At 43.4% G+C, this 22,950-nt stretch overlaps 1 protein-coding gene across 2 annotated transcripts; it reads left to right on the plus strand.

Annotated features, from left to right (window-relative positions):
• The first annotated feature begins 1,515 nt into the window (after positions 1-1,515).
• On the plus strand, positions 1,516-13,201 carry MRPL23 (mitochondrial ribosomal protein L23). Of its 2 annotated transcripts, XM_065682762.1 has the most exons (5): positions 1,516-1,622; positions 1,814-1,936; positions 2,679-2,761; positions 4,618-4,691; positions 12,853-13,201. In XM_065682762.1, exons 1-5 carry the CDS (start codon positions 1,594-1,596, stop codon positions 13,009-13,011), a joined length of 468 nt encoding a protein of 155 aa, XP_065538834.1. In that variant the 5' UTR covers positions 1,516-1,593; the 3' UTR covers positions 13,012-13,201. The 2 variants fall into 2 exon arrangements, with proteins under 2 accessions (XP_065538834.1, XP_065538835.1); XM_065682763.1 differs by lacking the exons at positions 1,516-1,622; positions 1,814-1,936 and adding an exon at positions 1,949-2,057.
• Positions 13,202-22,950: the final 9,749 nt, after the last annotated feature.

Genomic DNA, 22,950 nt, shown 5'->3' on the forward strand with positions numbered 1-22,950 from the left:
CACACTCTGTCTCTCTGTTAGCGCAGGCTACACCATCATATACTCATAGGATCATCTAGTTCCAACCCCTGTACCACTGGCAGGGACAGTTTTGCAATGCTACAGGCTTGGGGAAGAGTGGCTGGAAAGCTGCTTGGTGGAAAAGGACCTGAGGGTGCTGACTGGCGGTCGCTGAACATGAGCCAGCTTGTGCCCAGGCAGCCAAGAAGGACAACAGCACCCCGGCCTGTATCAGAAACAGCACAGCCAGCAGAGCCAGGACAGGGATTGTCCCCCTGTACTCAGCACTGGTGAGGCCACACCTCAAATCCTGTGTTCAGTTCTGGGCCCCCTCACTGCAAGAGAGACATTGAGGTGCTGGAGCGGGTCCAGAAAAGGGCAACAAAGCTGGTGAAGGGTCTGGAGAATGAATCTTATGAGGAGCAACTGAGGGAACTGGGGGTGTTTAGTCTGGAGAGGAGGAGGCTCAGGGGGACCTTACCACTCTCTATAGCTACCTGAAAGGAGGTTGCAGCGGGGTGGGGGTCAGTCTCTTCTCCTACGTTACAAGCGATAGGATAAGAAGTAACAGCCTCAAGCTGCGCCAGGGGAGGTTTAGGCTGGATATGAGGAAAAATTTCTTCACCGAGAGGGTGGTGAGGCATTGGCACAGGCTGCCCAGGACATGGTGAAATCACCGTCCTGGAAGCGTTCACACACCGTGTAGATGAGGCCCCCAGTGACACGGGTTGGTGTGGCCTTGGCAGTGCTGGGGAACAGATGGACTTGATGCTCGCAAAGGTCTTTTCCGGCCTAGCTGATTTTATGATTCTATGACACCTTCCACTAGACCAGGTTACTCAAAGCTGTATCCAACCTGGCTTTGAACATTTCCAGTGTGATGGGCCATCCACAGCTTCTCTGATCACCCCACACCCCCCACCCCCCCATCACAGAAAGTTATCTCCTTGTGTCTGATCTAAACCTCCCCTCATTTTAAAACCTCTGCCCCCTGTCCTGTCACGACAGCCCCTGGTAAAAAGCCTCTCTCTGGTTAAGCCCCCTTTCAGGCCACCACCAGGTCTCCCCAGCACCTTCTCTTACCCATGCTGACCAACACCAGCTCTGCCTTTCTTTGCAGAGGAGGCATCCCAGCCCTCCCACCATTTCCGTGGCCCTCCTCTAACAGCCTCATGCTTGTTCTGTGCTGGGAACCCCCCGAGCTGGCCGCAGCACCCCTGCTGGGGTCTCACACGAGGAAAAGACCTCCACAAACGCAGCCACCGCTGCCGAGTCCCACATGGGGACCACTGTGCAGGTGCTACCTCCCACCTCCCCGCCCTTGCGGCTCCTCTGAGGGATCCTCCTCTGCCCTAAAGCTGTATTCCCTTTCCAGTGGGCCCAGGGGCCGGCGGTCCCGGGTCGAGCTATCTTTGTGAGGGGCACTTAGGAGGAGGGGACCGCCATGAGGGGGTCAGACACCCCGGGCTCCCCCACAGCCCCTCCACGCAGCCCTCACCGCGCTCCTCCGCTCCAGCAGGGGGCGAGAGCGGCCGACACTGCCCAGCCGGGAGCCTCTCTGGCGCCGCACCGCTATCGGGCCGAGCCTCAGCCATGGCAAAGATAGGCGCCAAGAGGGCCGTGTGAGCAGAGCTGGCCGGGCCGGGTTGTGGTGGAGGGAGGCCGGGCCGGGCCGGGCCGGGCCGGGCCGGGCCGTGGTGGGGGAGGCCGGGCCGGGCTGGGGGGAGGCCGAGCCGGGGGGAGGCCGGCTGGCCGGCCGCCTCTGCGGGGGGTGCCGGTGGGTCGGTCGGTCACTGGAGTCGTGTCGCCGTAGGTACCCGCTGTTCCAGCTGGGCGGCCCGCAGCTTCGGATCTTCCGGCCCAACTTCTTCATGCTGGCGGTGCGGCCCGGCGTGCCGCAGCCCGAGGACACCGTCCAGTTCCGCATCTCCATGGAGTGAGTGCGGGGACGGGGCACCGCATGGCTCCGGGCCTGCCGCGGGGTACAGAGGATCACACACCCTCCCCGCAGTGACACCCGTCCCCGCACACTGCCCTTTGGGCTGCAGCTTGTCTTGGTAGGGGTGGGAAGATGAGGTGCCAGAGAGCACCCTTTGGGCCTGGGGAAGGGTCTTCTGCCTCAGAGACAACTTTTAGAGAGCCTGGGTTTACTGATTTAACTACGAGCGTTGCTTTGCGCCTCTTCCGGAGAGTTAATGGGGCTCAGCCTACCCAGGGGTGGGCTTAGGAAGAAGATCCATAGGAAACAAGGTGATGTCCAGGTATTTCTGAGGACTTTTTCAGCCTGACCAGTCTGGTTGCACACACCAAAATCCACAGGCCTGTGGCAGGTCTTGGAAAGATTGGAAACTGCTATTCAGAAGATTAGAAAGGGTTCTAGGGTCAGACAGTGAGAAAGGCTACCTATTCTTGCTGAACAAGGAATATATCTGGGATTTTGACTGTTGAGGCTACAGGGGATAAAATATTTATTGTTCCAGTTTATGGATAATGAATTGCTGTAGCAGTGTGCGATCTATGTTGTGTATACTTTTGTGCACTAGAGCTACCTTTCTTAAAAGGAGAAGATGTATTTATTCCAGAATATTAACCACTCTGTAAATACTCTGGCTCTGTTGTGTTTTATTTAAATATTTATACTTTTCCTTCTTTTCCCAAAATATTTTTGCATTGCCTAGAATGACGAGAACAGATGTCAAGAATTACCTTGAAAAAATATACAATGTGCCAGTAGCTGCTGTGAGGACCAGGATACAGTACGGTAAGTGCAGTTGAGTGGTGCAAAGGGATGACCACAACGTCCGTGCACAGCCAGAACAGACTTTTACTATCCAAAGGTCCATTAGATCTCAACAAACTGTGGTTCCAGGTGCTTAGCTGATGATGTCCATCAGTATAATTGTTTATTTCTCCATTTGAATGAAAATGCACCACTTCATACTTGAATGCTTTGGTCAGATTATGACATAAATTTAGTTAAAAAAAAAAATAATCTGAATTTTTAAAAGCTTTTTCATCCTGACACTTGCCTAGCTTGTGCTGCATGCTTTTGTAGTTGGTACTGTTTCTCCTTGAAGACCAGTGGGTGTCTCACTTCAGAAGGAACTGCTTCATGTGTCTTAATAAAATCAGTAATTAAATTTAATTTCCCCCATAGCCTTAAAAAGAACCCCCAACTGAGTTGAGATTACCTGGCATGCACACAGAGGAGGTGTTATGGTCTAAAAAAAGGCAGTTTGTAGAGCAAAGAAAAATACTCTGTTAGACCAGTAGATACTGTCATAAAAACATCTTGAAAAACTTCCAGTTTTTCATCACTTGTCACCACATTTCTACTACAGACCTGTATGCATCCACTTATGGTGTTGCCCTGTGCCATTCCTACAAAAATCCCAACCGAAACAAGCCCACAACAAAACCAAACACAGCAAAACCAGCCCGAGAGAAAAAGAAAGAATACTCCTAGTTTAAGTTATGCTGAACTCTGACTTGGAGGAGAGGGATCTAACTCTAACTGAAATAAGCTAAATTTATGTAATGTCATCTTTACATATGAATGCTTCCATCTCCAGAGTTTCTCTGACTGCAGCTTGGATGCGGTGCAAAGTCAGGAATATACTTTTCGCGGGTTTTTTACATTTTGATCACCAGGCAGTGTGTGGATCAAATGGAGAATGACTTGTTGGTGAGGGCATCTTTGATGGGTGGGTTGTTTTTTTTCATGCAGTGACTAGCAAAGGCTTGATGTGTTTATAATGGGAAGAGTAGGGATGATGTTAAGAAAGGGATAGGGAAAAAAACTGTAATAATGAAAAATGGAGAATGAAAGAAGAAGCTTTAAAATAAGATTGTAGAACTCAGAATATACAAAAGGAGAAAAAGCAAACAGAAAGATTATCTGTAATATGCTTATGTGGAAAAAAAACAAACCACCAGAATTAAGTAAAGTCTTAAATAACAAACACAAAGGTCTAAACAGCATTGGAAAACATTAATGTTACAACATGTTTCTTACAACAGTTTCATCCGACACTGCTAATGGAAGTGATTGTAGAATGTACATATTCAGGGATAAAAAATGAAAGGTGGTTTAAATGTCTAATAATTTGAGAGCTTTAGTGTCTGCCTAACATGCAGAGAATAAGTTTAACTTCCCACTTAGCTGTGACCAGCATACTTGCAGAAGGTTGAAATACCTTGGTTTGTTCGGATGTGGAGTGTCATTTCCTGGGGTATAAACAGTAGATCCAGCTCATCAGCTGAGTAGTAAAAATTGACAAGTTTGAAGCTGTTTAGTGATCATTTCCTGCTTGTTTTCATGAAGCTGTTGATGTTGCAAGGACTCTTTATCCCTCCAGGCCCCCTACTTAGAGAGCAGGAGACTTACCTCCTTGCTTCTTTGCAGACTTTGTGTAATGTGAAGGCACAATGGCTGTCAGCAGCCTGAGTCTGTTGATGCCACACTTAAGTGATTGTGTTGCTGTACTGGTACTGAAGAAAGAGTATTCCTCTTAACAGTAAATCAGAAGTAGTGAAGTCCTCCCTTCAGCTTGGCCTAGCTTTGGGAAGCTTGGAAATCCAGGGAAGTAAAAGGTGGGATTCTTTTAATTTCTGCAGGTTCCAACAGCAAGAGAAATCACAAGAATCAAAGAGTGAAGAAGCCAGATTATAAGGTTGCCTATGTACAGCTGGTGAGTTAACAGGAATGCTTGTGGGGGAAAAAGGGAAGGGACTGTTATCTAGCCAATCTGGAAGTAATATTCAATAAATTGTTTGTCTGGCTGAATATTTCTGCCAGTCCTCTAATAATGACATTTTCTTTAATATGTTCCAGAATGTATAAGGACATTTAAATGATTTAGTCTAAAAATCAAATTCAAACAAATGGTTAGTTTTCAAGTCCTGTATTTGTTTGAGGTCTGTGTGTAAGTTATGGTCTGATGTCATATGGTGCTGCTTTGCCAGTGAGTTTCATGCTGACCCTGTACTCTTGTGTGCTGGAAGGTTCACGACTTGTGTGGTTGATTACTGAAACATCCAGTAAGTGAAAGAATATATTGTAAGGGTAGCAAACTTCTTATTAAAGCTTTTGGATTTCAGAGAAGACTAAGGCATATTCCTTGGAGAGCTCTTAGTCATGTTTAACAAGCATGCATTGTGGCTAAACCAGGTTCTGAAACTTATGTTGGTTGCCCAGTGGAAAAGGAGCTTCATGTTCTTACGAGTTTCTTTCATAACAGGAGCATATTATAGCTTAGACTTCTCTTGGGTTTACCTGTCTCTATGTGAAAAAGAAATTCAGCCACTGACAGAAACCCCCTTCACATAGCCAAAATTACATTAAAGGAATGCTATTTATGGTTGTAAAACCATAAGCTCAAAATTGCTGTTGACAATACAACCTCAGTATTACTCCATCCTGGGACAAGGATTCAGTATGGGGAGAACACTGTAATCTTAAAGACTTCATGTGGACTTGGGCTTAAACTAAAGAGGCACGGACAATGGAAAATCTGATGACTTTATGATTTTTCAAAGTTTAAATGTGCTTAGAAGTTTTTTCTCTAAGCCCCTTCTGAGAATGGGAGTGAAAACAGAAGTGGTTTACCTCATATGTATATGGATATCTGGGCCATGGAAAATGACAAGAGAATGTTTGTTTTATGAGAATATGTATGTGGCTATAATCAGAGCAGAACATGAGTAATTTGTTTACAAAAGTTTGTTTGACACGCATAGTGCTTTATTAAGGACATTTTTAAGAAGGAAGTACAGCATTCTGGTGGTATACTAACACTTGTACATACATTTTTGTGTTTGCTGCTCACCTATTCAATAAGAATTGAAAACTGAAAATTTTTATTAAAATTAGTGCTCTAAATCAAAATAGTAACTTGATGTTGCAGAAGGCTCCGCTTAAGGCAAAACTAGAATTTCTTCATGATAGCTATGTAGTTTCAGCTCTGAGAGGATTTAGAGAAATGCATATCAAGTCTATGATTCTGGAAACAGAAGTGAGAAGTGTGTTTTTCTAGACAGCCCTTTCCTTTAAAAGAACAGTATAAAGTACAATATTAATAGAAAGTAACAGTGTTGTATTTAGGTAAGGACTAAGCTCCATGTTTCTGTGGTGATGTTAAAGGCAACCTCATGTGTCTGAGGGTTTTGCATTATGATGGCTAAGAAACACATTCCTTTTTCAAGGAAGATTCTGTTTTGATGGGAAAATTCTCCCACATAGATTGTGCTAGGTTTTTGTCTGCCAAAGATCAGGTATGAAAGATTCATTGAGAACATGGCTGAAGAATTATATGCCAGGAGTGATGCTGCATCTTTAAAGTGGCTTTCTTCAAGTGTCATTAGTAGATGGATGCAGGCACTTTCCATTGTCTTGGCCTCTTGCTAGTGACTTTGCTTTTATTCGCTCATGTCTCTTTTGTCTGCTGAGTTAAGGAGGTAGTCTGCAACCCGCAGATACTCATGGGGAAAGAGTGGGAAGCAAAATGCAGCTGCACTGTGGAGCAAGCCATTCACAGTACCTTTACGTCAAACCTCTGATCCTAGAATAGTTGCCATTACCTTAAAGGTAGCTCCACAGTGGAGTGGAGAATTACTCAAACTAGCTTCGTACTGGAAGCAGTCACTCCAGCCTCTCATTTTGTCTGCTGGGCAGCACACAGAGCGCTGTGGTACTGTGGCTGACTACTTTTGGTATACAGGACAGCAAATGTCCCTGACTTCATTGCCCTATAGTATAGTGTCAGCATAAGTTGACATGGCCATGTTTTCCATCTGCCCTATTAATGGGATCAAGGGACCACCTTTTGGTGGTGTATTTCATTGCAAGTGAGGAAATTGTGACTGTTTACTAAACTCTTGTCATTTAATGTTGGTCTGTGCATTTCCCCCTCACCTCATTCCTGGTCTCTTTGCTCTCTTTTTTCCTATTGCTGTTGGTGCCTGTAATTCCTTTAACATTTAGGTTTGTGTGTGTCTTCCCTCCCCACCCCTTTCTCCTTTTGTTCTTTGCTTTTCATCGCTGGCTCTGTCTCAGACAATGAGCTCCCAGTTCTGTGTTCACACCAGCTTTAAACACTGGGTGAGGCCAGAAACCCAGTGTAATTTCTGAAATTGAAGGTTTTGCCTTCATTCTCATTCATGGTGTGATTTAGATTGTAACAGGCCCCATGCAGTCCATTATGAATATCTGTCTAATTTAGGAAAGTCTTTGGTAACCACTGTAAAATCCTTATTTTCATGAGAATTAGTTTGCATCTGTCGTGAGTCAGAGTAGCTGGGCTTTCCCACCATTTTTACCAGCTGTGTTTTCTTTCATTAATCCAGTTTCAAGTTAAAACTGCTTATGACTGGAAAAATAAGGACGTTTTTTGGAAGGTCCTGAGTTGTTCTTTGATTTGCCCACTAGGTGGAAGTATTGCTTTTCCCAGTGTGACTTGGTAGCAGTTGTGAGCTTTACCTGAATGAAATTGAGTATATTCTTCAGTTTTGCTTCCCTGCTTTATAAAACATCACCTTATGTGTTCCAGTGCAGCGTACATATCCATTAACTTACTGCAAGTGTCTCAAAGGTGGAAGGTGTATGAAGTCATAGTCAACATACCCTTAGGTGTCAGATCAGTGCCCCAGCTGTTCCACATGTAAGAATTGTTGTCCTCTCTTTTCCAAATACTATTTCTTGGAGATTCAGAGCTGTTTACTTTATTCTCAGGCAGTAACTGGACAAATATATGGTCTGTCCAAGCATAATATTTTCACTCTAAAAAAATACCTCAAATCATAGAAGGCTGTGGATCAACAATATCTTGCTATTCCAGAGCCTGTCTTCCTTTTTTCCCCTTTTGGAATTTAGTGAGAAAGGTTTAAGTTTTGGAGACTTACAGCCTTGGGTATCAAATGCTACTCTTTTCCATTGTTTTATTTTTTGTAATTAAAAACAAAGCTATGTATCTTTGCAGAGTAGATGAAATGAACGTAATAACAGCAACCTCCAGCCTCTCTCCTGACTCCAATACAGTTACAATTATCCTAATGTTACTTAAAGAAAAAAGGAGAAAAGAAAACCAATGGGAAACTTTATAGTTGCATCAACATCAGGGAAATTAAAAAACAACAACATCCCCTCCCCTCCTCCTCCTTTAGTGTTCTTGCTGGTTTAGCTCAACAGGTTTTAGCACCCGTGGGAGCACAACTGTAGACAGGCCTCTGGAATCCAGACCTATTTTTAATTAAACCTGTTTTGAGAAATCTAATGGAGATGGCTGTAAAAGGGAGTCTGACCTTGTCAACATTAGGACTAACACCTATTTAGCTGCATGAATGATGGCACTGGTGGGAACACTTTTGTAAATGCTTTCTCCTCAAACCCTGTGTAGAGTGTCCAGTACATTTATAGTAGTTAACCTGTTTGCACATCAGATGTGATTTTTTTGTGACATGTAGTGAATTCATAGGAGACTTGGATGCTCCATACACCGTCCCATTCCTGTGTGGATTTTTGAAGTTGCTTTCTGTTCTCTTTGCAGCATATTTTAATATCAGATGTTACCACTGCAACAGTAGGAGAATTGTTCAAATGCACTGAATTATTAAACTTAGCTATATTTGCTGCAACTGCTGGACTGAATCCCGTGCTGTTGGGAGTCCAACATTTTTTGTTAACAATACTATAAACATTGCTTTTCCTAATTCTGAAGGACAGTAGTAAGTGCTTCAATTATCTAAGTAAGCAGAAGATCTCCCAGTTGTTTACATGATCAGTGTTTGCTGCATCATTCCTACAGAATAATATCTGTGCTGACCTTCCATCCCTAAACTTTTCAAGGGAAGCAAAGGTCAGAGAAGTATAAGTGAGTTTGTGCTGGGTAATCCTTCCAGCAATTTACTGACCTGAGGCTCAGCTGTGGGAAGGCTACCACTTGACTACATAGGCCTAATTATGGTCACTTAACCTCTCATTAAAATGAATGAAGGCAATTTGTACCACTCCATGTGATAACTTCTACAAAGTCAGAGAACAAGGTGTGGTTTTACCCTTTCTAGTGACAGAGGCTTGAAATCTAAGGGGAAAATACATGTTTAATGCTTAGGTCACTTTTTATCTCAAAAGCTGTTAGCATTTAACATGTGAATCCTCCTAAGGCCTTGTATATAAATCAGTTTTACATTTGGGTAATGCTGAAGTGAGGATTAGAGTTGTGCAGGAGTAGAAGTTTAATGTCTCCCATTTCTGTTATCTAAACATTAGACCACACATCTCACTTGTACATAACTGTAGAACTTGTAGGGAAAAGGGAAGTTTCTGGGAAGACTCTACATTGAGAATAGCAATGTGTAGAATCATCACATTGCCTTTATTTTTTAGGTGTTTCAATATAACCTCTCTGACTTGCTTTGGTTGGTTTTTATTTTTCTTCTTTTTAACATTGTGAGGGCTCACTTATATCTAAGAGCATGTGGTGGTAGAGCTTATCCTGACAAATTCCTGGGTATCACTGTATCACCTCACATTGATGAAAAAGATCTTTTGCTGGAAGTGCAGCATGCAGTTCCAAGACAGACTAAATTATCTGAGCAAAACGATTTTTTTGCCAGTGTCTGTCTTTTTTCACAGGATTTTCTTTTAGCACAGATATGTCAGGTAGGAAGATACTAATATTTTCTCCTGCTTTATGTGTGCTTCTAACTAAGGTGATTATGCTGGCAGAAACTCTTAAGGGAGGACCAAACCCTAGCCTTTTTAGAGCTTATTTCAATTTATGTGAATTTCAGTAATTCAGTAATTAAAAAGAGTTAAATGGCTTACAGAAGGTAAAACAGTGAACAAATCCAAGGTTTATGAATAAGCCAGAATTTTGCTTTCTGATAGAATATGCCAGAATTTCATGTTCTAGCAGTTTGCAAAACAGATAAGACCCTGATGAACTAAGTAGAAAGTTGTTTGCTTTATTTCAGTTAGGATTTCATTCTGAGGATGCATTTATCATGGTTGTCAAATGGTTGCTGTTTACCTAGAAGATGTGTAAGAAAAAGCACAAAGTAAAGGAGTGGTAATCCCTCCATTCTTTTGGAAGGCATTTTTTGAGAAGATGGCATATGAGCTTGAACCTCATAGCCTCTGGCATCGTGTGGAAAATGCACTGAATGTAAATATGCTTGGACAGACTCACAGTCCTTTATGTAAGTTGATGCCTTTTGGTATTTTTGAAATTTTGAAATACCCAAGATCCAGGCTTCTTCTGAAAATTAGCTACTGAGCATGCACAACAGCTATTTTTCATACAGCTTTCATCACTCCAGAGTCTTACAGTGCAGTATTACTGCATAGTATTGTTACTTAAGATTTATCAACCTTCAGTTCTCAGGGTGTTATGTCTTGGCTGTTTTGAGCTGTGTCTGGCTGCCAGCCAAAGTCAGAATTTCTTCACAAAACAAGAGCTGGAAAGAGCCAACTTGTCTGTGCTGATTTTGATTTATTAAAAGACTCCAGATACAGATTGACATTTTCAGCTCAATATTTGACTTTCACCAGCCTTGATATGGGAACTGTGAGCACTTTGATAAACAGCTGAGAGGTTTGTCTGGGTTTGCTAAAGCCTCTGTGCATATCTTTTTTTTATTGTTTTGCCTTCTCCCTCCCCCACCTTTTAAAAATAATAACTGTTTTGCAATGCTTAGTGAATTACCATGGATGTTGTTAGTATGCTTTAGGGACAGCTTTCCTTCATTCTCCAATAAGGGAAGTGCATTGGTCCTGGAAGCATACCAGAATGGAAGTGCTGCATAACAAGAACAGTCCCTTACTACACTGTTACCAACATAAATAGTTCTCAAGTTTTCAGTGTAGGTGGTATGCCTACCATGTTAGCCTGAATTGTTTTCTGACTTATTCAACTAAAATGGCTTCCTCTCCAGGGCAGACAAGTCCTTAGAATCAGCCCTGTCTGTCCTGTAGATACCACAGGGCTGAGTGACCCACTCAAAGTGCAGTTAAAACACAGTAATTTTTTGTAATATAAACAGATTCTTTTCCAAATGCTTCAGTGTGCTAAAATCTTGGGCAGTGCTTGGCCTCAAGGGTGCTTGCTGCTGATCCTACTACAGGAAGGGTTTCAGTAGGCTATGGCTTTGGGATTGCTCAAGGACATTGATAAGGCCAGTTTCTGTGCCTAGAAATGGAACTACACTTTAATTGCCATAGGACAGCTAATATAAACATACCTGTTGGTAATTTAAAGGTACAAAAGAGTTGAAACCTCAGAGTGTACACCATGGAAAGGAAAACCTTGATTTGTTCCAGTTGATCTTATCCAGGCTAGATTCAAGGAAAGAGTAATGTATACAGCAGCTCCCTTGTTGTTTTTGTAGTATGGTCAGGCTCTGAGGAAACCCCCAAGAAATATGCACTACGAAAACAACCAGAGCATTGCTGGGTATGAGTTGGTATTTCCTAGATTCCAGTCTGGATAAGCTCAACTGGGATAAGTCTTTTTTTTTTTTTTTCTTTCCAAAGTGTGTGCTTGAGGTTTAAATTCTTTCACACCTGTAAATTACCAGGTCGAGTGTATTTGGCTAAATGAAACATAGCGCACATTCAGCTGGGTCAGGGACATGGTGATGGGTTTTTTTTTTTTATTTAATCATGTCACATTTCTGATCCCAAAATGTAGTATAGGTAGCTGTGTTGTGGAAGGGCTCCTTTCATGTCCTTTATGGAACTACTTCAAAGCTGGGCCTCTTGTTTGATTGCATTTATTGCACAAATGCAAGGAATGGCTAATCTGAAAAACAAAACAATACCGACAAAAACCCACCCCCCCAACTGTTTTCATCTGAAGCAGTTAAATGCTTTTTTTTAAGATTTCTGTATGCGGTATTCTGCCAAAGAAGTTAATGTATGGAAATGTTTGTATGTGTTTTGGAGAGTAATTTTAGACTTAAGAATTATCAGTTGTAAGTTTTATGCAAAGACCCATATAGAATAGAAGGACTGTTATTGCTGAGTTTAATGAAGTTGTGCTTAGTGCAAACACTACTAAAAAGTAGGTAGGTAATGTTAATGGGATAGGACATTGCCACAGAATAATGATTTCCTGCTGTTAGATAAAAAACAGAGACCAAGCAAGTGTTTATTTTTCAAGTGGGAGACATAGATCTGATGATGATGTTTCACTAAAATTACTTGTCTGTTAGGCAGAATGACTGATGCAGATGTAATCACTTTAATCTCATTAGTGATGTATTAGACAGATTGTTCCCACTGTAATTGTTTTACACTATAATCTTTATTCCTCTTGATAAGAGACCTCTGATATCTGTTATTCTGTATTCCCACATTGCACCCTACAATAACAGCTGCTAGGACTGTTCTCTCTTATCCTTAGCTGAGATCTAAACAACTATAACTGCTGCTCATACCCTGAGTGTTAACATAATGAATGCCTGCTCCACCATGTATTTCCCTGGTGGTGTTACTTTAACAAGATCACCTATTTTGCTCATCTTGCTTTTACTGTATGACTCATACAACATCTCTGAGCTGGTACAAAGTCTTTGAAGAGGTGTCAGTCTCCTGACCATTCATGTGTAAAACAAACAAAAAAAAGATGCCAGTGTCTTAATTAGCACACAAAGAGGAGAGACTGAAAGATAGCTTGGGGAGGTGGAGGGATATATGTGTATTTGGGGGAGAGGGGTAGAAAGAGGTCTTGGGAGGTTAGGAGGTACCATTTTGCACTAGTTGAAACTTCAGGGTGGTCTTCCATTGTAAGTACATTCATCATAGGTACTGCAGAAAGGCTGGAATGTTTCTCTGACCATTTGTTTTCTCTTTAGGGCCAAGGACAAACCTTTCAGTTTCCCAACCTATTTCCAGAGAAAGAAGAAGATGAAGAAACTCGCTCTCGTGATGACTTCAGAAATAAATATATGGAGAGAGAGAAGCAGAGGCAGGAAGGTGACCCCAGACGAGGTGGAGTTCCCGACTGGTTTTGACTTTGATGCAACAAGCCAGCTGCCTTTCTTTAGGCTCAGAGGGATTTTGATCAGCAGACTTGCACTCTTTTCTTCTTGTAGTGACTGAATGTTTATTCTAGAGCAGCCCTTGCTAGCATGTCTTTTTTCCTGGCTGTTTGTGCACGACTACGACAAAATGGCCGTAAAGAAATAAAAAAGGTAAAATAAATCTGACTGCGTCAGGTCTTTCCTGTGAACTTGTGGACAATTTCTAAAATGTGGAATTGCTCGTTGTTTCTGACTATGAGAGTGTCATTTTGCTTACTTTGTTCCTGCTTCTATGTGTTGTTTTGAGTAGGAGTCATTTAATTTCCCAGGGTAAGTGTAGTTGCATTCTGTAGAATGGATAAAATGTATAGGTCAGTCAGAGGTGGACATGAAGGCGTAGAGAACTGGACTACAGGCTCAGGACATAGGATTCCCTATTTGTCAGTTATTGTGTCCTACCATCCTATGTATTAACTTCCTTGCAAAGTGACCCCTTGTTGTGGTTAAGCTGAAACCAGGACACCCCTTCTTTCCTGGAGATGTGTGTGTGATCTGATTGCACTCATTTAATGATTTTGTGATGTTTTGGAGGCAGGGTTTGTAAGATAGGCTTGTGGCCAGGCACCTGTGCATTTGATCCCCAGAAGCTTCAAGGAACAGACAGAGGTGGTGCATGGTCTTTGCTTGCTGTGGTGCAGTGCAGGTAGTTGCCTTCTGTGGCCAGCTGCATGTAGGAATGTTGTTGTACTACTATTCCTTCCCCTGTCCGCAGCTACCTTGCAGTGCTGGCAAGAGCTCTGTGTGGACACAGTTGTATTGGCATAGAAATGCTTCTGCCAGTGTAGGCTGCTTTGTGCTCAGTTCTAGTAAAAAGACTCTTTTGACTTTTTCTGGTGCAGTTCCCTCTACTTCCAAGTTGCTGATGCCAGGGCAGTGGTATAACTTTTCTAGGCCTTCAGGGCTGCCACGTTCAGGTTTTCAATTTCTTGGCTCTGCGGCAATTTGTCCTTACTCTGATGAGGGTATTTCCTCTTTGCCTTGGTCAAGCAGTGTGCTCTGCTGTTGTGTCAGAAATGGTGGAGGAAGAGGAGGATTAGGAAGGACTTCACCACAGAGGCAGAAAGATGTGTTTCTGCAGGCCACTGGCTATAACACAAGCACATGCAGGGTTAAACATACAGCTAATGTTTCCCCGGCTTTTGAATTCTGCCATTTGGAGCAATTGGCAGGGTAGTGAATGAGCCCATGTCTTGAACACTTCTACCCGGGTGCTCTCCTTTATTGTTCCGTGTCTGAACTTCTTGTTTGGACAGCTAGCAAGATGTTTACAAGGAAACAGCTGTTCCCCAGAGAGGCAATCCAAGTAGGATTTTACGCACCCCCTTCTGTTCATTAGTCACCTCTTTCCCCCTGCTACTTCCCTCCTGCATGACAGTCCATCTCCTGTGGTTTGTGCTTACAACCCCAGTGATGCTCCCACCCCCCCTTTTTGTCCAGTTTCCAGGAGGGATCATGCATGAACAGAGTTAGCCAATGCTTAAACAGAGAGATGCTCTTGGAGGGGAGGGAGATAAGGGAGGATTTGCTACTCCCAGCCTGCCAGCAGAGTTACAATAAGTAGATGTGGAAAAATACTGAGTTCACTGAAAACAGTTCATATGTTTGGCATATCTGCAGAGCCAACACTTCCAGAGTTTTGTAGTGACATGTGAAACTCCATGTTAAATTAGGAGCTGGCCTGCAGGTTTAAAGTAGGATGACTGAATTTGTCTAAGCGCAAGGTTTTCTCCTCTGTGGTACACATCCTTCTTTGCTTCCCCTCATTTTTTATATGTATTTTTTTTAAAGGGGCTGTTTCCCAAACTTCCAGGTCAGTGTGAAGCTGATCCAAACTGGGGCCTGGGCTTTGTTCCTACAATATAATATGGAGTTTGCTCTTTTTTCTTCACTTTGTGTTCACCCCCAATATAGGTAACTCCATCCTCTTCACCATGGTGAAGATAAAATGAAAAGAATTCATCTAGTGCTGCCATATATCTTCCTAACTGGCTAGTCAGCTTTGACCAAGCAAACAGTCAGGTATGTGATAGTTCTGGATAAATGAAGCCATATTCCATGTATTAGGCATAACAGCAAGAGGTACATTGATCATCAGCCTCTCTTGCCTTCCCTGTTAACAGTCCTCTTGAGAAGCTGGAGTCACCAGCCTCTGTACTGGCGTTGAGGACGCAAGCTGAGAGGAGTTTATTTGTAGTCCCAGATATGCTCCAGGCTGAGTGAGTATTGAAAGCCCTGGATAGATCTATCATGCTTTGCTATTCTGTTATTTCTCTGTGGGTTATTAATTTCTAGCTCATGTTCAAGACAGGTTTCTGCCTGGAGTGGCACAAAAGGGAACAAATAGAGATGAGTATACCCATATCTATATGAAGTTGTTGCAACCACATTCTGGCAGGTATTCAAGCTGCTTAAGAGAGCAGCGTTACCAGCTACCTCTAAAATAGTACTCCTGTGAAATTAAGATTAAAAAAAGAAAACTCGAAAGTCCATTATTTTGCTTTAATACTCCTGATTGCCATGAAGTGAGATTAAAAAGATCTTGAGTCTTTCCCAGTTCCTTGTTGGCTAGTGTTTCTGAGGAAGTGCCAGTGCTTAATATGATCTGGTGCTTCATTGCTTAACAAATCCCATCCCCCTCAACTCTACAGGTAGGGTAGAAGATAATGAAGATGATACTTGAATATGAAAGGAAAAGGTTGTATCATGTACCAGAGAGAAGTACAGCAAGTGAGTGGTAAAACTAGGATGAGGACTCAGAATTGTGTAGTTTCCTTCACTAAATTGTGCTCCTTCCAGCACATTCTGATACTTATTTTGGTTGACACAAGGGATCAGCAGATCCTATGAGGTCACATCTAGCCCTGCTACCAGACGTGTCGAGCTGTCCTTGGCCATGTCAGCAGTCATACCTGTGGGCCAAGGGTTGGATATATGTGTGAATAACTTCTCCAAGGCCCAAAGTAATGATGTGGTGAAGAGGCTGATGTTCACTGTGGTGCAGGAGAAGCCACGTCCTGCACTTGGCGTGCACAGCTCTGCAGCTGCCGGCTTCTCTGACGTGCAAGGGAGACAGTGACGCAGTTTCTTTCCCCTCTGAACGTGTGCAACCCCCCAAAGACAGTAACGAGCTGGAACAGTTAGCTGATGCGCAACTGACTGTGTTGGCCACTGGTGGAGAAAGGCATCTGGCTGCAGTGAGCGTTGTCCCAGCAATACCAGTGCACTTCAGAGGGAGCACGCAGTTGCTTTTTTGTTTGCCCATGTTTCTTATTTTTAAAACAAACCTGAATGAATTGAAGAGACAGTGAAGTGACTGAGCCAGTGGCTCTTCCAACTACATCTTTGAAATGAGTTTTGTGTTGTAGGCCATGCGCATTTGGGTGCTAGAGACAGGTTCCTTGGTGGTTGAAGTGGGTCACATAAAAGTCTGTGGGTGTCTGCAGATGACTAAATTACTGTGTCTTGTAACTGCTTGTCACCTGATCCTTGCTACCTGACCTCAGAGAATGCAAATGTTTGTCTTCACAGTTTGCTTGAAGTAGGAAGGCACATAGTGCAGCTCAGCTGGTGAAGTGGTTAGACACAAAGCTGTGGTGGTTTCACATGTAAGTGGCTAGTTGTAGAGTCCTGTGCACCATACAGAGGCTGCTGGTGGTTAAATGAGAAAAGGCTAAATAAAATACACTGTAGAAAGAAGTACACCTATGTGATGGATTCCAGGAAAGATATATGCTGTTACATTTAGTGAGTATTCCTTACCTGAGCAAAGGAAAGCCAAATCACAGGGCAGGTAGGTGGCTTGCCTTCATGGCTGAACATGCCTGAGAATGGGTAATCCAGAGTTTCTGGTACTTGCTTCCATACTGGGACCCCCAAATTATGCAGCTGGTGACAGAAGGAGATATTCAACAATTTGATCCACTGTTGATCACTGTTGTTGGCACTTCTGAATGAATGAAACAGTAGGAAAATTTTGCTTACTTTATTCAAGACCATCTTGCTGTGGAAAATGTCTTCATGGCTGGGGAATTCCCACTCCATCCAAGTTATTCTAATTATATCAAAGTTATGAATTTCTTATTTCAGGAAAATTATTTCACTTACTTGAGCTTTCAGGTTGTAGGGCAGACTGTTGCTTCTTAGTGTTTGAAACAGGGCGAGGTACACAAAGCAAGCACTATTTTTGCTAGGAGGACTGAAAGCAGTAAAACTGTTATCTTGACAATGCTGCTTTCTCCTGAAGTGGAATTCAAGGACTGCTTCAGAGTCCAATTTAAAACAGTTGTCTGAGAATGGCTTTCTAGGGTGGCTTATATGCCAACGCTGATAGGTACCACAGCCAAAAAGGAGCATTGTGATAATCCCTTTTGACCTCCTGAATAACACAGATCATAAAATTTCATGTCGTAGTTTCTGTGCGTAGGCTGGAAGCTTGTGGTTGAATATTACATGGGATGGTTTTCAAGGCTTGAACTTGACAAGCGTTGCAGGACGAAGTAAGTTTCCTTGAATAATCAGGGCCCAAACAGCATGAAGGTCAGCAACACGTTGTCATCTGTCCTGTGTATTTCTTGAAGTGGTTGTAACGGGTAAAACTAAGCATTGCTGTTTAGGAATTTTGTGTTTGTAGAGAAGAGAGGTAATTCTCATAAACATTATTTTCTTTAAATGCAAAAGGTTTTAGACTAGCTGAGAGGACATCCTGGCTGAGCCATTTCTTACAGAGTGATTTATGGCTGTTTAGACAGAATTTGGCTCTTTGTGTATATTGTTGGCTTATCAAAGTGTGTGCTGCTGCTGTGGACACACCCAGCTTACAGAAGTGAGGAGAGGTACCACAGTTACTCTGTGGCATAAGAACATAGTAACTAGGACCTGGTACAAAACTAGTTGCTCTTAATTACAAACCAGTCCTAATTATCAGTCTGGTGACTTTTTGTGGCTTTACTAAATGCTGCAAATGAAAATTGATTAAAATTTCGGAGAATTTGTGCAGTGCAAAATTAGGCACTGCATTTTGTTTTGTGGCAACTGGGACTTAGGAGAACATTTTGAGGTCACACATGGTATTCTAGGTAGGTAAATCTGGTCCTTGGTGCTATCTACATTTCATTTTCCAAAGTTCTTGGTTTAGGAGTTAGATCAGTGTCAGTGATTCAAGGCTTGGAAAACCTCCTTTCCTCAGAAAAGGCTTGGGAAACCCTCTGTGATGAATCAGCATGGTTTAGAAAGTATGTTGACTGTTTGTATGGACGTACCTGGAAAATTAAAATTTGGAGGGAGAGCATAGTTTAATGCAGCTGAGCAAGTGACAGGAGCTGACTAGAAATGGAGGGGCTGTGGAGTGGGCAGGTGATACCCTCTTTAGTGTTGGGATTGGCCAGGGAGTTGTTCTGGGTCATCTGGCATGTTTCTCTTAAGCCTGTGCTGAAAACATGGAACTGCCGAAGGCCTCTTAAGTCATGTAGTCTACATCCTCAAATGAAGAGAGCCTGCTGCAGATTGAGCCGTGCCAGTGCTTACATACATGGCAGACCCAGTGTGTGGTGTGTCACAACAGCTGTCAAAGACTGATCGTCATACCCAGAGTCTCTAAACATCCTGTTTATCCTTGCAAGGAGGAACACTTGATTGAAAGATAAATACCAAAAAAAAAACCCCCAACCCCAAGACTGGTGCTAGGGACAACATTTGCCCTTGGGCTAACAAACCTGAAAACAAAAGAAAATAAACATAGGATGGAGGCAAACACATTTCCACACGAGGCCAGATTCTAAAAGGGATTTAGGAGCTTAGCTTGTTTTGGCATGCTTGAAAAAGAAAAAGCCGTCCGGGTGCCAGGATTCTTAGGGCTTCGTATGTGTGCGCGTGCGTCAGGGGAAGAGCGTGGGGGAAGATGGGCTGTCTGTGGTGATGTGCAGGGGGAATGGAGGACACTGGAGCTGCCAGAAAGCTTTGTGCAGGGTCACCCTTGGGGCAAAGCTTGCACATTTTAACTTTTTGTTTTAAAAATTAAGCATGCTGAAAAAAAAATTCTTCAAGTTGGCAGTGAGATTTTTTTCTTTTTTCCTTCCCCCTCTACTTGTTGTTCATTTGTTGCTGCACGGGAGGTCTGTTTACTTTGCTCAAGAGAATGAGGGACCCAAGAGACGCTGCTCTGCATGCGAAGCTTTTATGGAAGGGGCTAGGGGAAGAGAAGGGGAGGAACTTCCAAGCCTTTTGAAACAGAGGTGAAAGAGTTTGCAGGCTATTTCTTTCACTTCTTTGCCCAATGCTTGTTGGGCCTGATGTTGCTACTGGTTATGCAGACATAGCTGGCCCATGGACTTCAAAGATGGGTCCTGCTTTTAAGGGCTGATCTGGCAAATCTCTACAGGGTGAGCATGATGAGGCCTGAGAAACCCTAAGGCTTGATGTTGAAGCTCTTGAGTAGCCATCTAAGGCAGCAGTGGCACCCAGTTTGCCTGTGGGATCTCTCTGGTTGCTTTCAAACCAAAGATGTTCCTACTCTCTCCACCACCTCTCTGTTAACCCTTCTGAACAAACTGTCCCTGAAGTTTGGGATGATTTCGTCCGTGCCATTAAAATACTCTCATGATGAGCCAGTGCCGTCCTTCCTTCCAGGGATTTAGTGTTTTAAAGGGGACTTTTCCAGAGCTGTGTGGCAGCATACTGCTGATCTTTGTTGCTTTAGATGACTCAGTCAACTTCTGAATGCTTCAGTTTCCCCAGCTGGCCTTAATAGTGATTGTGACCCGGCTGGAGATCCAGCAGAAGGAGAGGGAGATCTGCATTACTTCTTCTTGCTGGCATCTGAGTGGATGAGGCAACTTTGTCCAGCTGTATCTTCCTCATGTCTTACGATGCTGAAACAAATAGGAAAGGACAGTAGGGAGAAAACTAAGGATGCTGTGCAAGGGTGGGTGAATGTCTGTAGATTAACAGATGGCCACATCTCTGGGGATACTTCTTTCTGGGGATACTTCTTTCAATGGTATTCCTCTAGGTTCTGGACAGTGAGAGTGGTGCATGTGATGTCATGCATGATATGCAAGTGTGAGGGAGGTCAAGGGAATAGTTGATGGGTAATTCAACTAGAGCAGACTTTGGAGCTATGTGGTGTTCTGTCATTTGGAGTTTTCTTTTTGAGTGGTGACAGAGGACAGGAACTGCTATACCCTCATACACCCTCAGTCTTGTATTTGAAGCTGCTATTTTCTAGTAAGTCAGTTCTGTACTGCTCTAATGCAGAACAGAGAAATTTCAATTGGCAGAGGGAACTGCCTCCCTTTATCTCTTTACTTCCTGTTTTAACTGACAGGAAAGCTGCTCAGCAGTCCCAGGACATTTTTCTGTGTTGTAAAGGATCCCTTAAATACTGGGAGATACCATGTTGTTTTGGCCATTTTGTCTCCAAGAGGAAGAGTAGTTCAAGAGCCAGCTGTGATTTTAGTTAAGGAAACAAAAAGAGGCCTCTTGTGAAAAGAGGTTGAAAAGCCTATAAATACTAATTCTAAAAGAAGGGAGAAGCGAGAGACAGCATGATTAGAGATGGGCTACCCAGAAGTACATCCTGTTATGATATATGTGAGTGGAGACTGTCAATGAAACGAAAAAGAGGGCAAGATAGAAACTGACACAGAAATATTTTCACTCGACATTGGGTTAGATTAGTGTTGTGCAATTCCTTGCCACAAAATGTCAGGGCCAAGAACTGTGCTGGATGCAGACACACTCTGGCTGTTTCTGTGGATAACCAAGATATCAAAGAGCTAATGGTAATATTACAAGAACAAGAGTTTTGGGAAGTTGTCAGTGCCACGTGCGTCAAGGCACAAGCTGACTCCAGCAGATGGAGGTGGGGATAGGAAGAGACGTTTTTCCTTAGGAAGTGAAATAGCCTGCAAGCTGTCTCTTGCAGGGTTTCTTATTCTGAACCCTGGATCAGCCTCTGTGGTGTTGCAGAATCCCAGCCGAGATGAAGCTTGGAAAGATGGCAAGCTTGGCAGCTGTTTCAGCTGCAGTATGTCTAGTTGTGTGTTAGACCTGGTGGGAAGGTAGAGCACCTTCTGCATTCTTCAGCCGTGTGTTGTGAAAGACTTGCTTTCTCCCCTGCCTCACAAAGAAAGGTCAGTAATGTGGCCTGGGAATTAGGAGAGCGAACTTTACTTCCAAACTGTATTCAGCTAAACCTGAGTCATTCCTTGACCTCTCTTTCTGCCTTCATTTTGTGTCACAGAAATAATCTAGGGGTGGTCCCTTTCCTCTGCCCCCACTTGTCTTTCTGGCTAACATCTCGGGGTCCTTAGTGAAAAGTGCCCCCTCAATTCCTTCTGTAATTGAGTATGACACACTACACACAATATTGACATACTGAGGTTGAAGGCCGGTTTGATAATTTGTTGTGGATTTTTCAATCACTCTTTTAACTGTCTGGAAAAAGTAGTAAGGGTGCTTTGAACACCTCAGCTGTAGAGCCATGGCTGTTCAGTAACGATGCCTCAGTAAAAGAGCTGCTTATTTTTATTGTATTTTGTTTTAACTGCTTTTAATAGCTATAAACAACCTCTCTTTGGAGTGTCTTGCAACTTGTGACCAGCTGGGTGAGGGGCCTTCATGTCAGTTTCAAGCCTGTGGAGAGGAGAGCATAACAGGTCCCTGACTGCTCCAGCCACTTCCTGCCTGCCAAGGAATGCTGGAAACAGAGGTTCTTATTGCACAAGTAATTAAAGGTTCATCAGCTCTACCTCTCTGATTGCTTAACGCCATTGTAGTAAGGGACAAATACTCCTGCTTGCCCACTGTTATTTGTTTTCTGCTTGCTCTGTTTTTCTTGGCTTGAGAGGAGGAATTATGAAGACTGTTGAGTAGGATCTGGGAGTGCTGCAGTCTAATGGATTTGGCTGTGGCCCTGGGTGTGTTGTGGAACACTCTAGTACTGAGACATGGAGTGTCTTCAGGGCCTCCTCTCTTCCTGCTTCTCTCCCAAGTCCAGACACTAGAGAGGTGGTTCTCAAAAAGCAGGTCCAAGTTGCCCAGACCTTGGCATGGGGTGGGCAAAGAAGACAGACAGGGTTGTCCATAGAGCTGTGCCTCTGAATGGCTGAAGTGCCTTCTGCCCTCACATTAGCAGATACAGGGATTTTACTACAGCTGAGCTGGACTCCAAAAATGTGAGACTGGATTATAATGGGAGAGGTTGCTGCGGATTTTCTTAAAAGGACTCTTTTTCTTTCTGTGGTTTAAACTCTGAAGTTCATATTTTTGTTTTCTCTCCATTACAGTATGCGAGAAATGACTTCGTCTTTTAAATAGACACTTGAGACTCACATATGGGCAGGGGCCTTAAAAAAAAAAGTACCAAATATTGTGAATCCTTGACAGAATCACAAGAGCAGGGCAGACAGGGTGAGCCACCCACCCATTAACCATCTGTCCCTTGAGATCTGGAGAGTCTTTTAACACTGGGGAGCACAGCCCCTAGACAAGGGAAGTCATGTTGCTGTACTCCAGTTTTTCCTTCTGTGGATGCGTGTTCATCAGCGCAACCACTAAAGAAACAAGCCCCCATTGCACTGACTCTCCTTATGCTTCAAGAGCAGTGGAAGAAACACCTGAGAAGGAGAAGACAACTGGCTTTGAGCCCTGATGGTCCAATAACATCATAAGTGAGCCTCACAGTATAGGTGGTACAAGGTGGGCATTTTCTTCCCTTCTGGGAATGTGAAAGGGGACAGAGCTTGGACTGTGCTTGCCACCTGCAACCCAAAAGCCTCCTCATTGCTGAAGGTGTTTTGCCTGGGAGAGCCTGGCTGCAGGGGCTTGGCTGTAGCTCAGGAACAGCTTGAAGGGCACATGTTAGGTAGGTAG

This window comes from Lathamus discolor, chromosome 6, assembly GCF_037157495.1.
Source record: "Lathamus discolor isolate bLatDis1 chromosome 6, bLatDis1.hap1, whole genome shotgun sequence".
In the NCBI taxonomy this organism is placed as follows: Eukaryota; Metazoa; Chordata; class Aves; order Psittaciformes; family Psittacidae; genus Lathamus; species Lathamus discolor.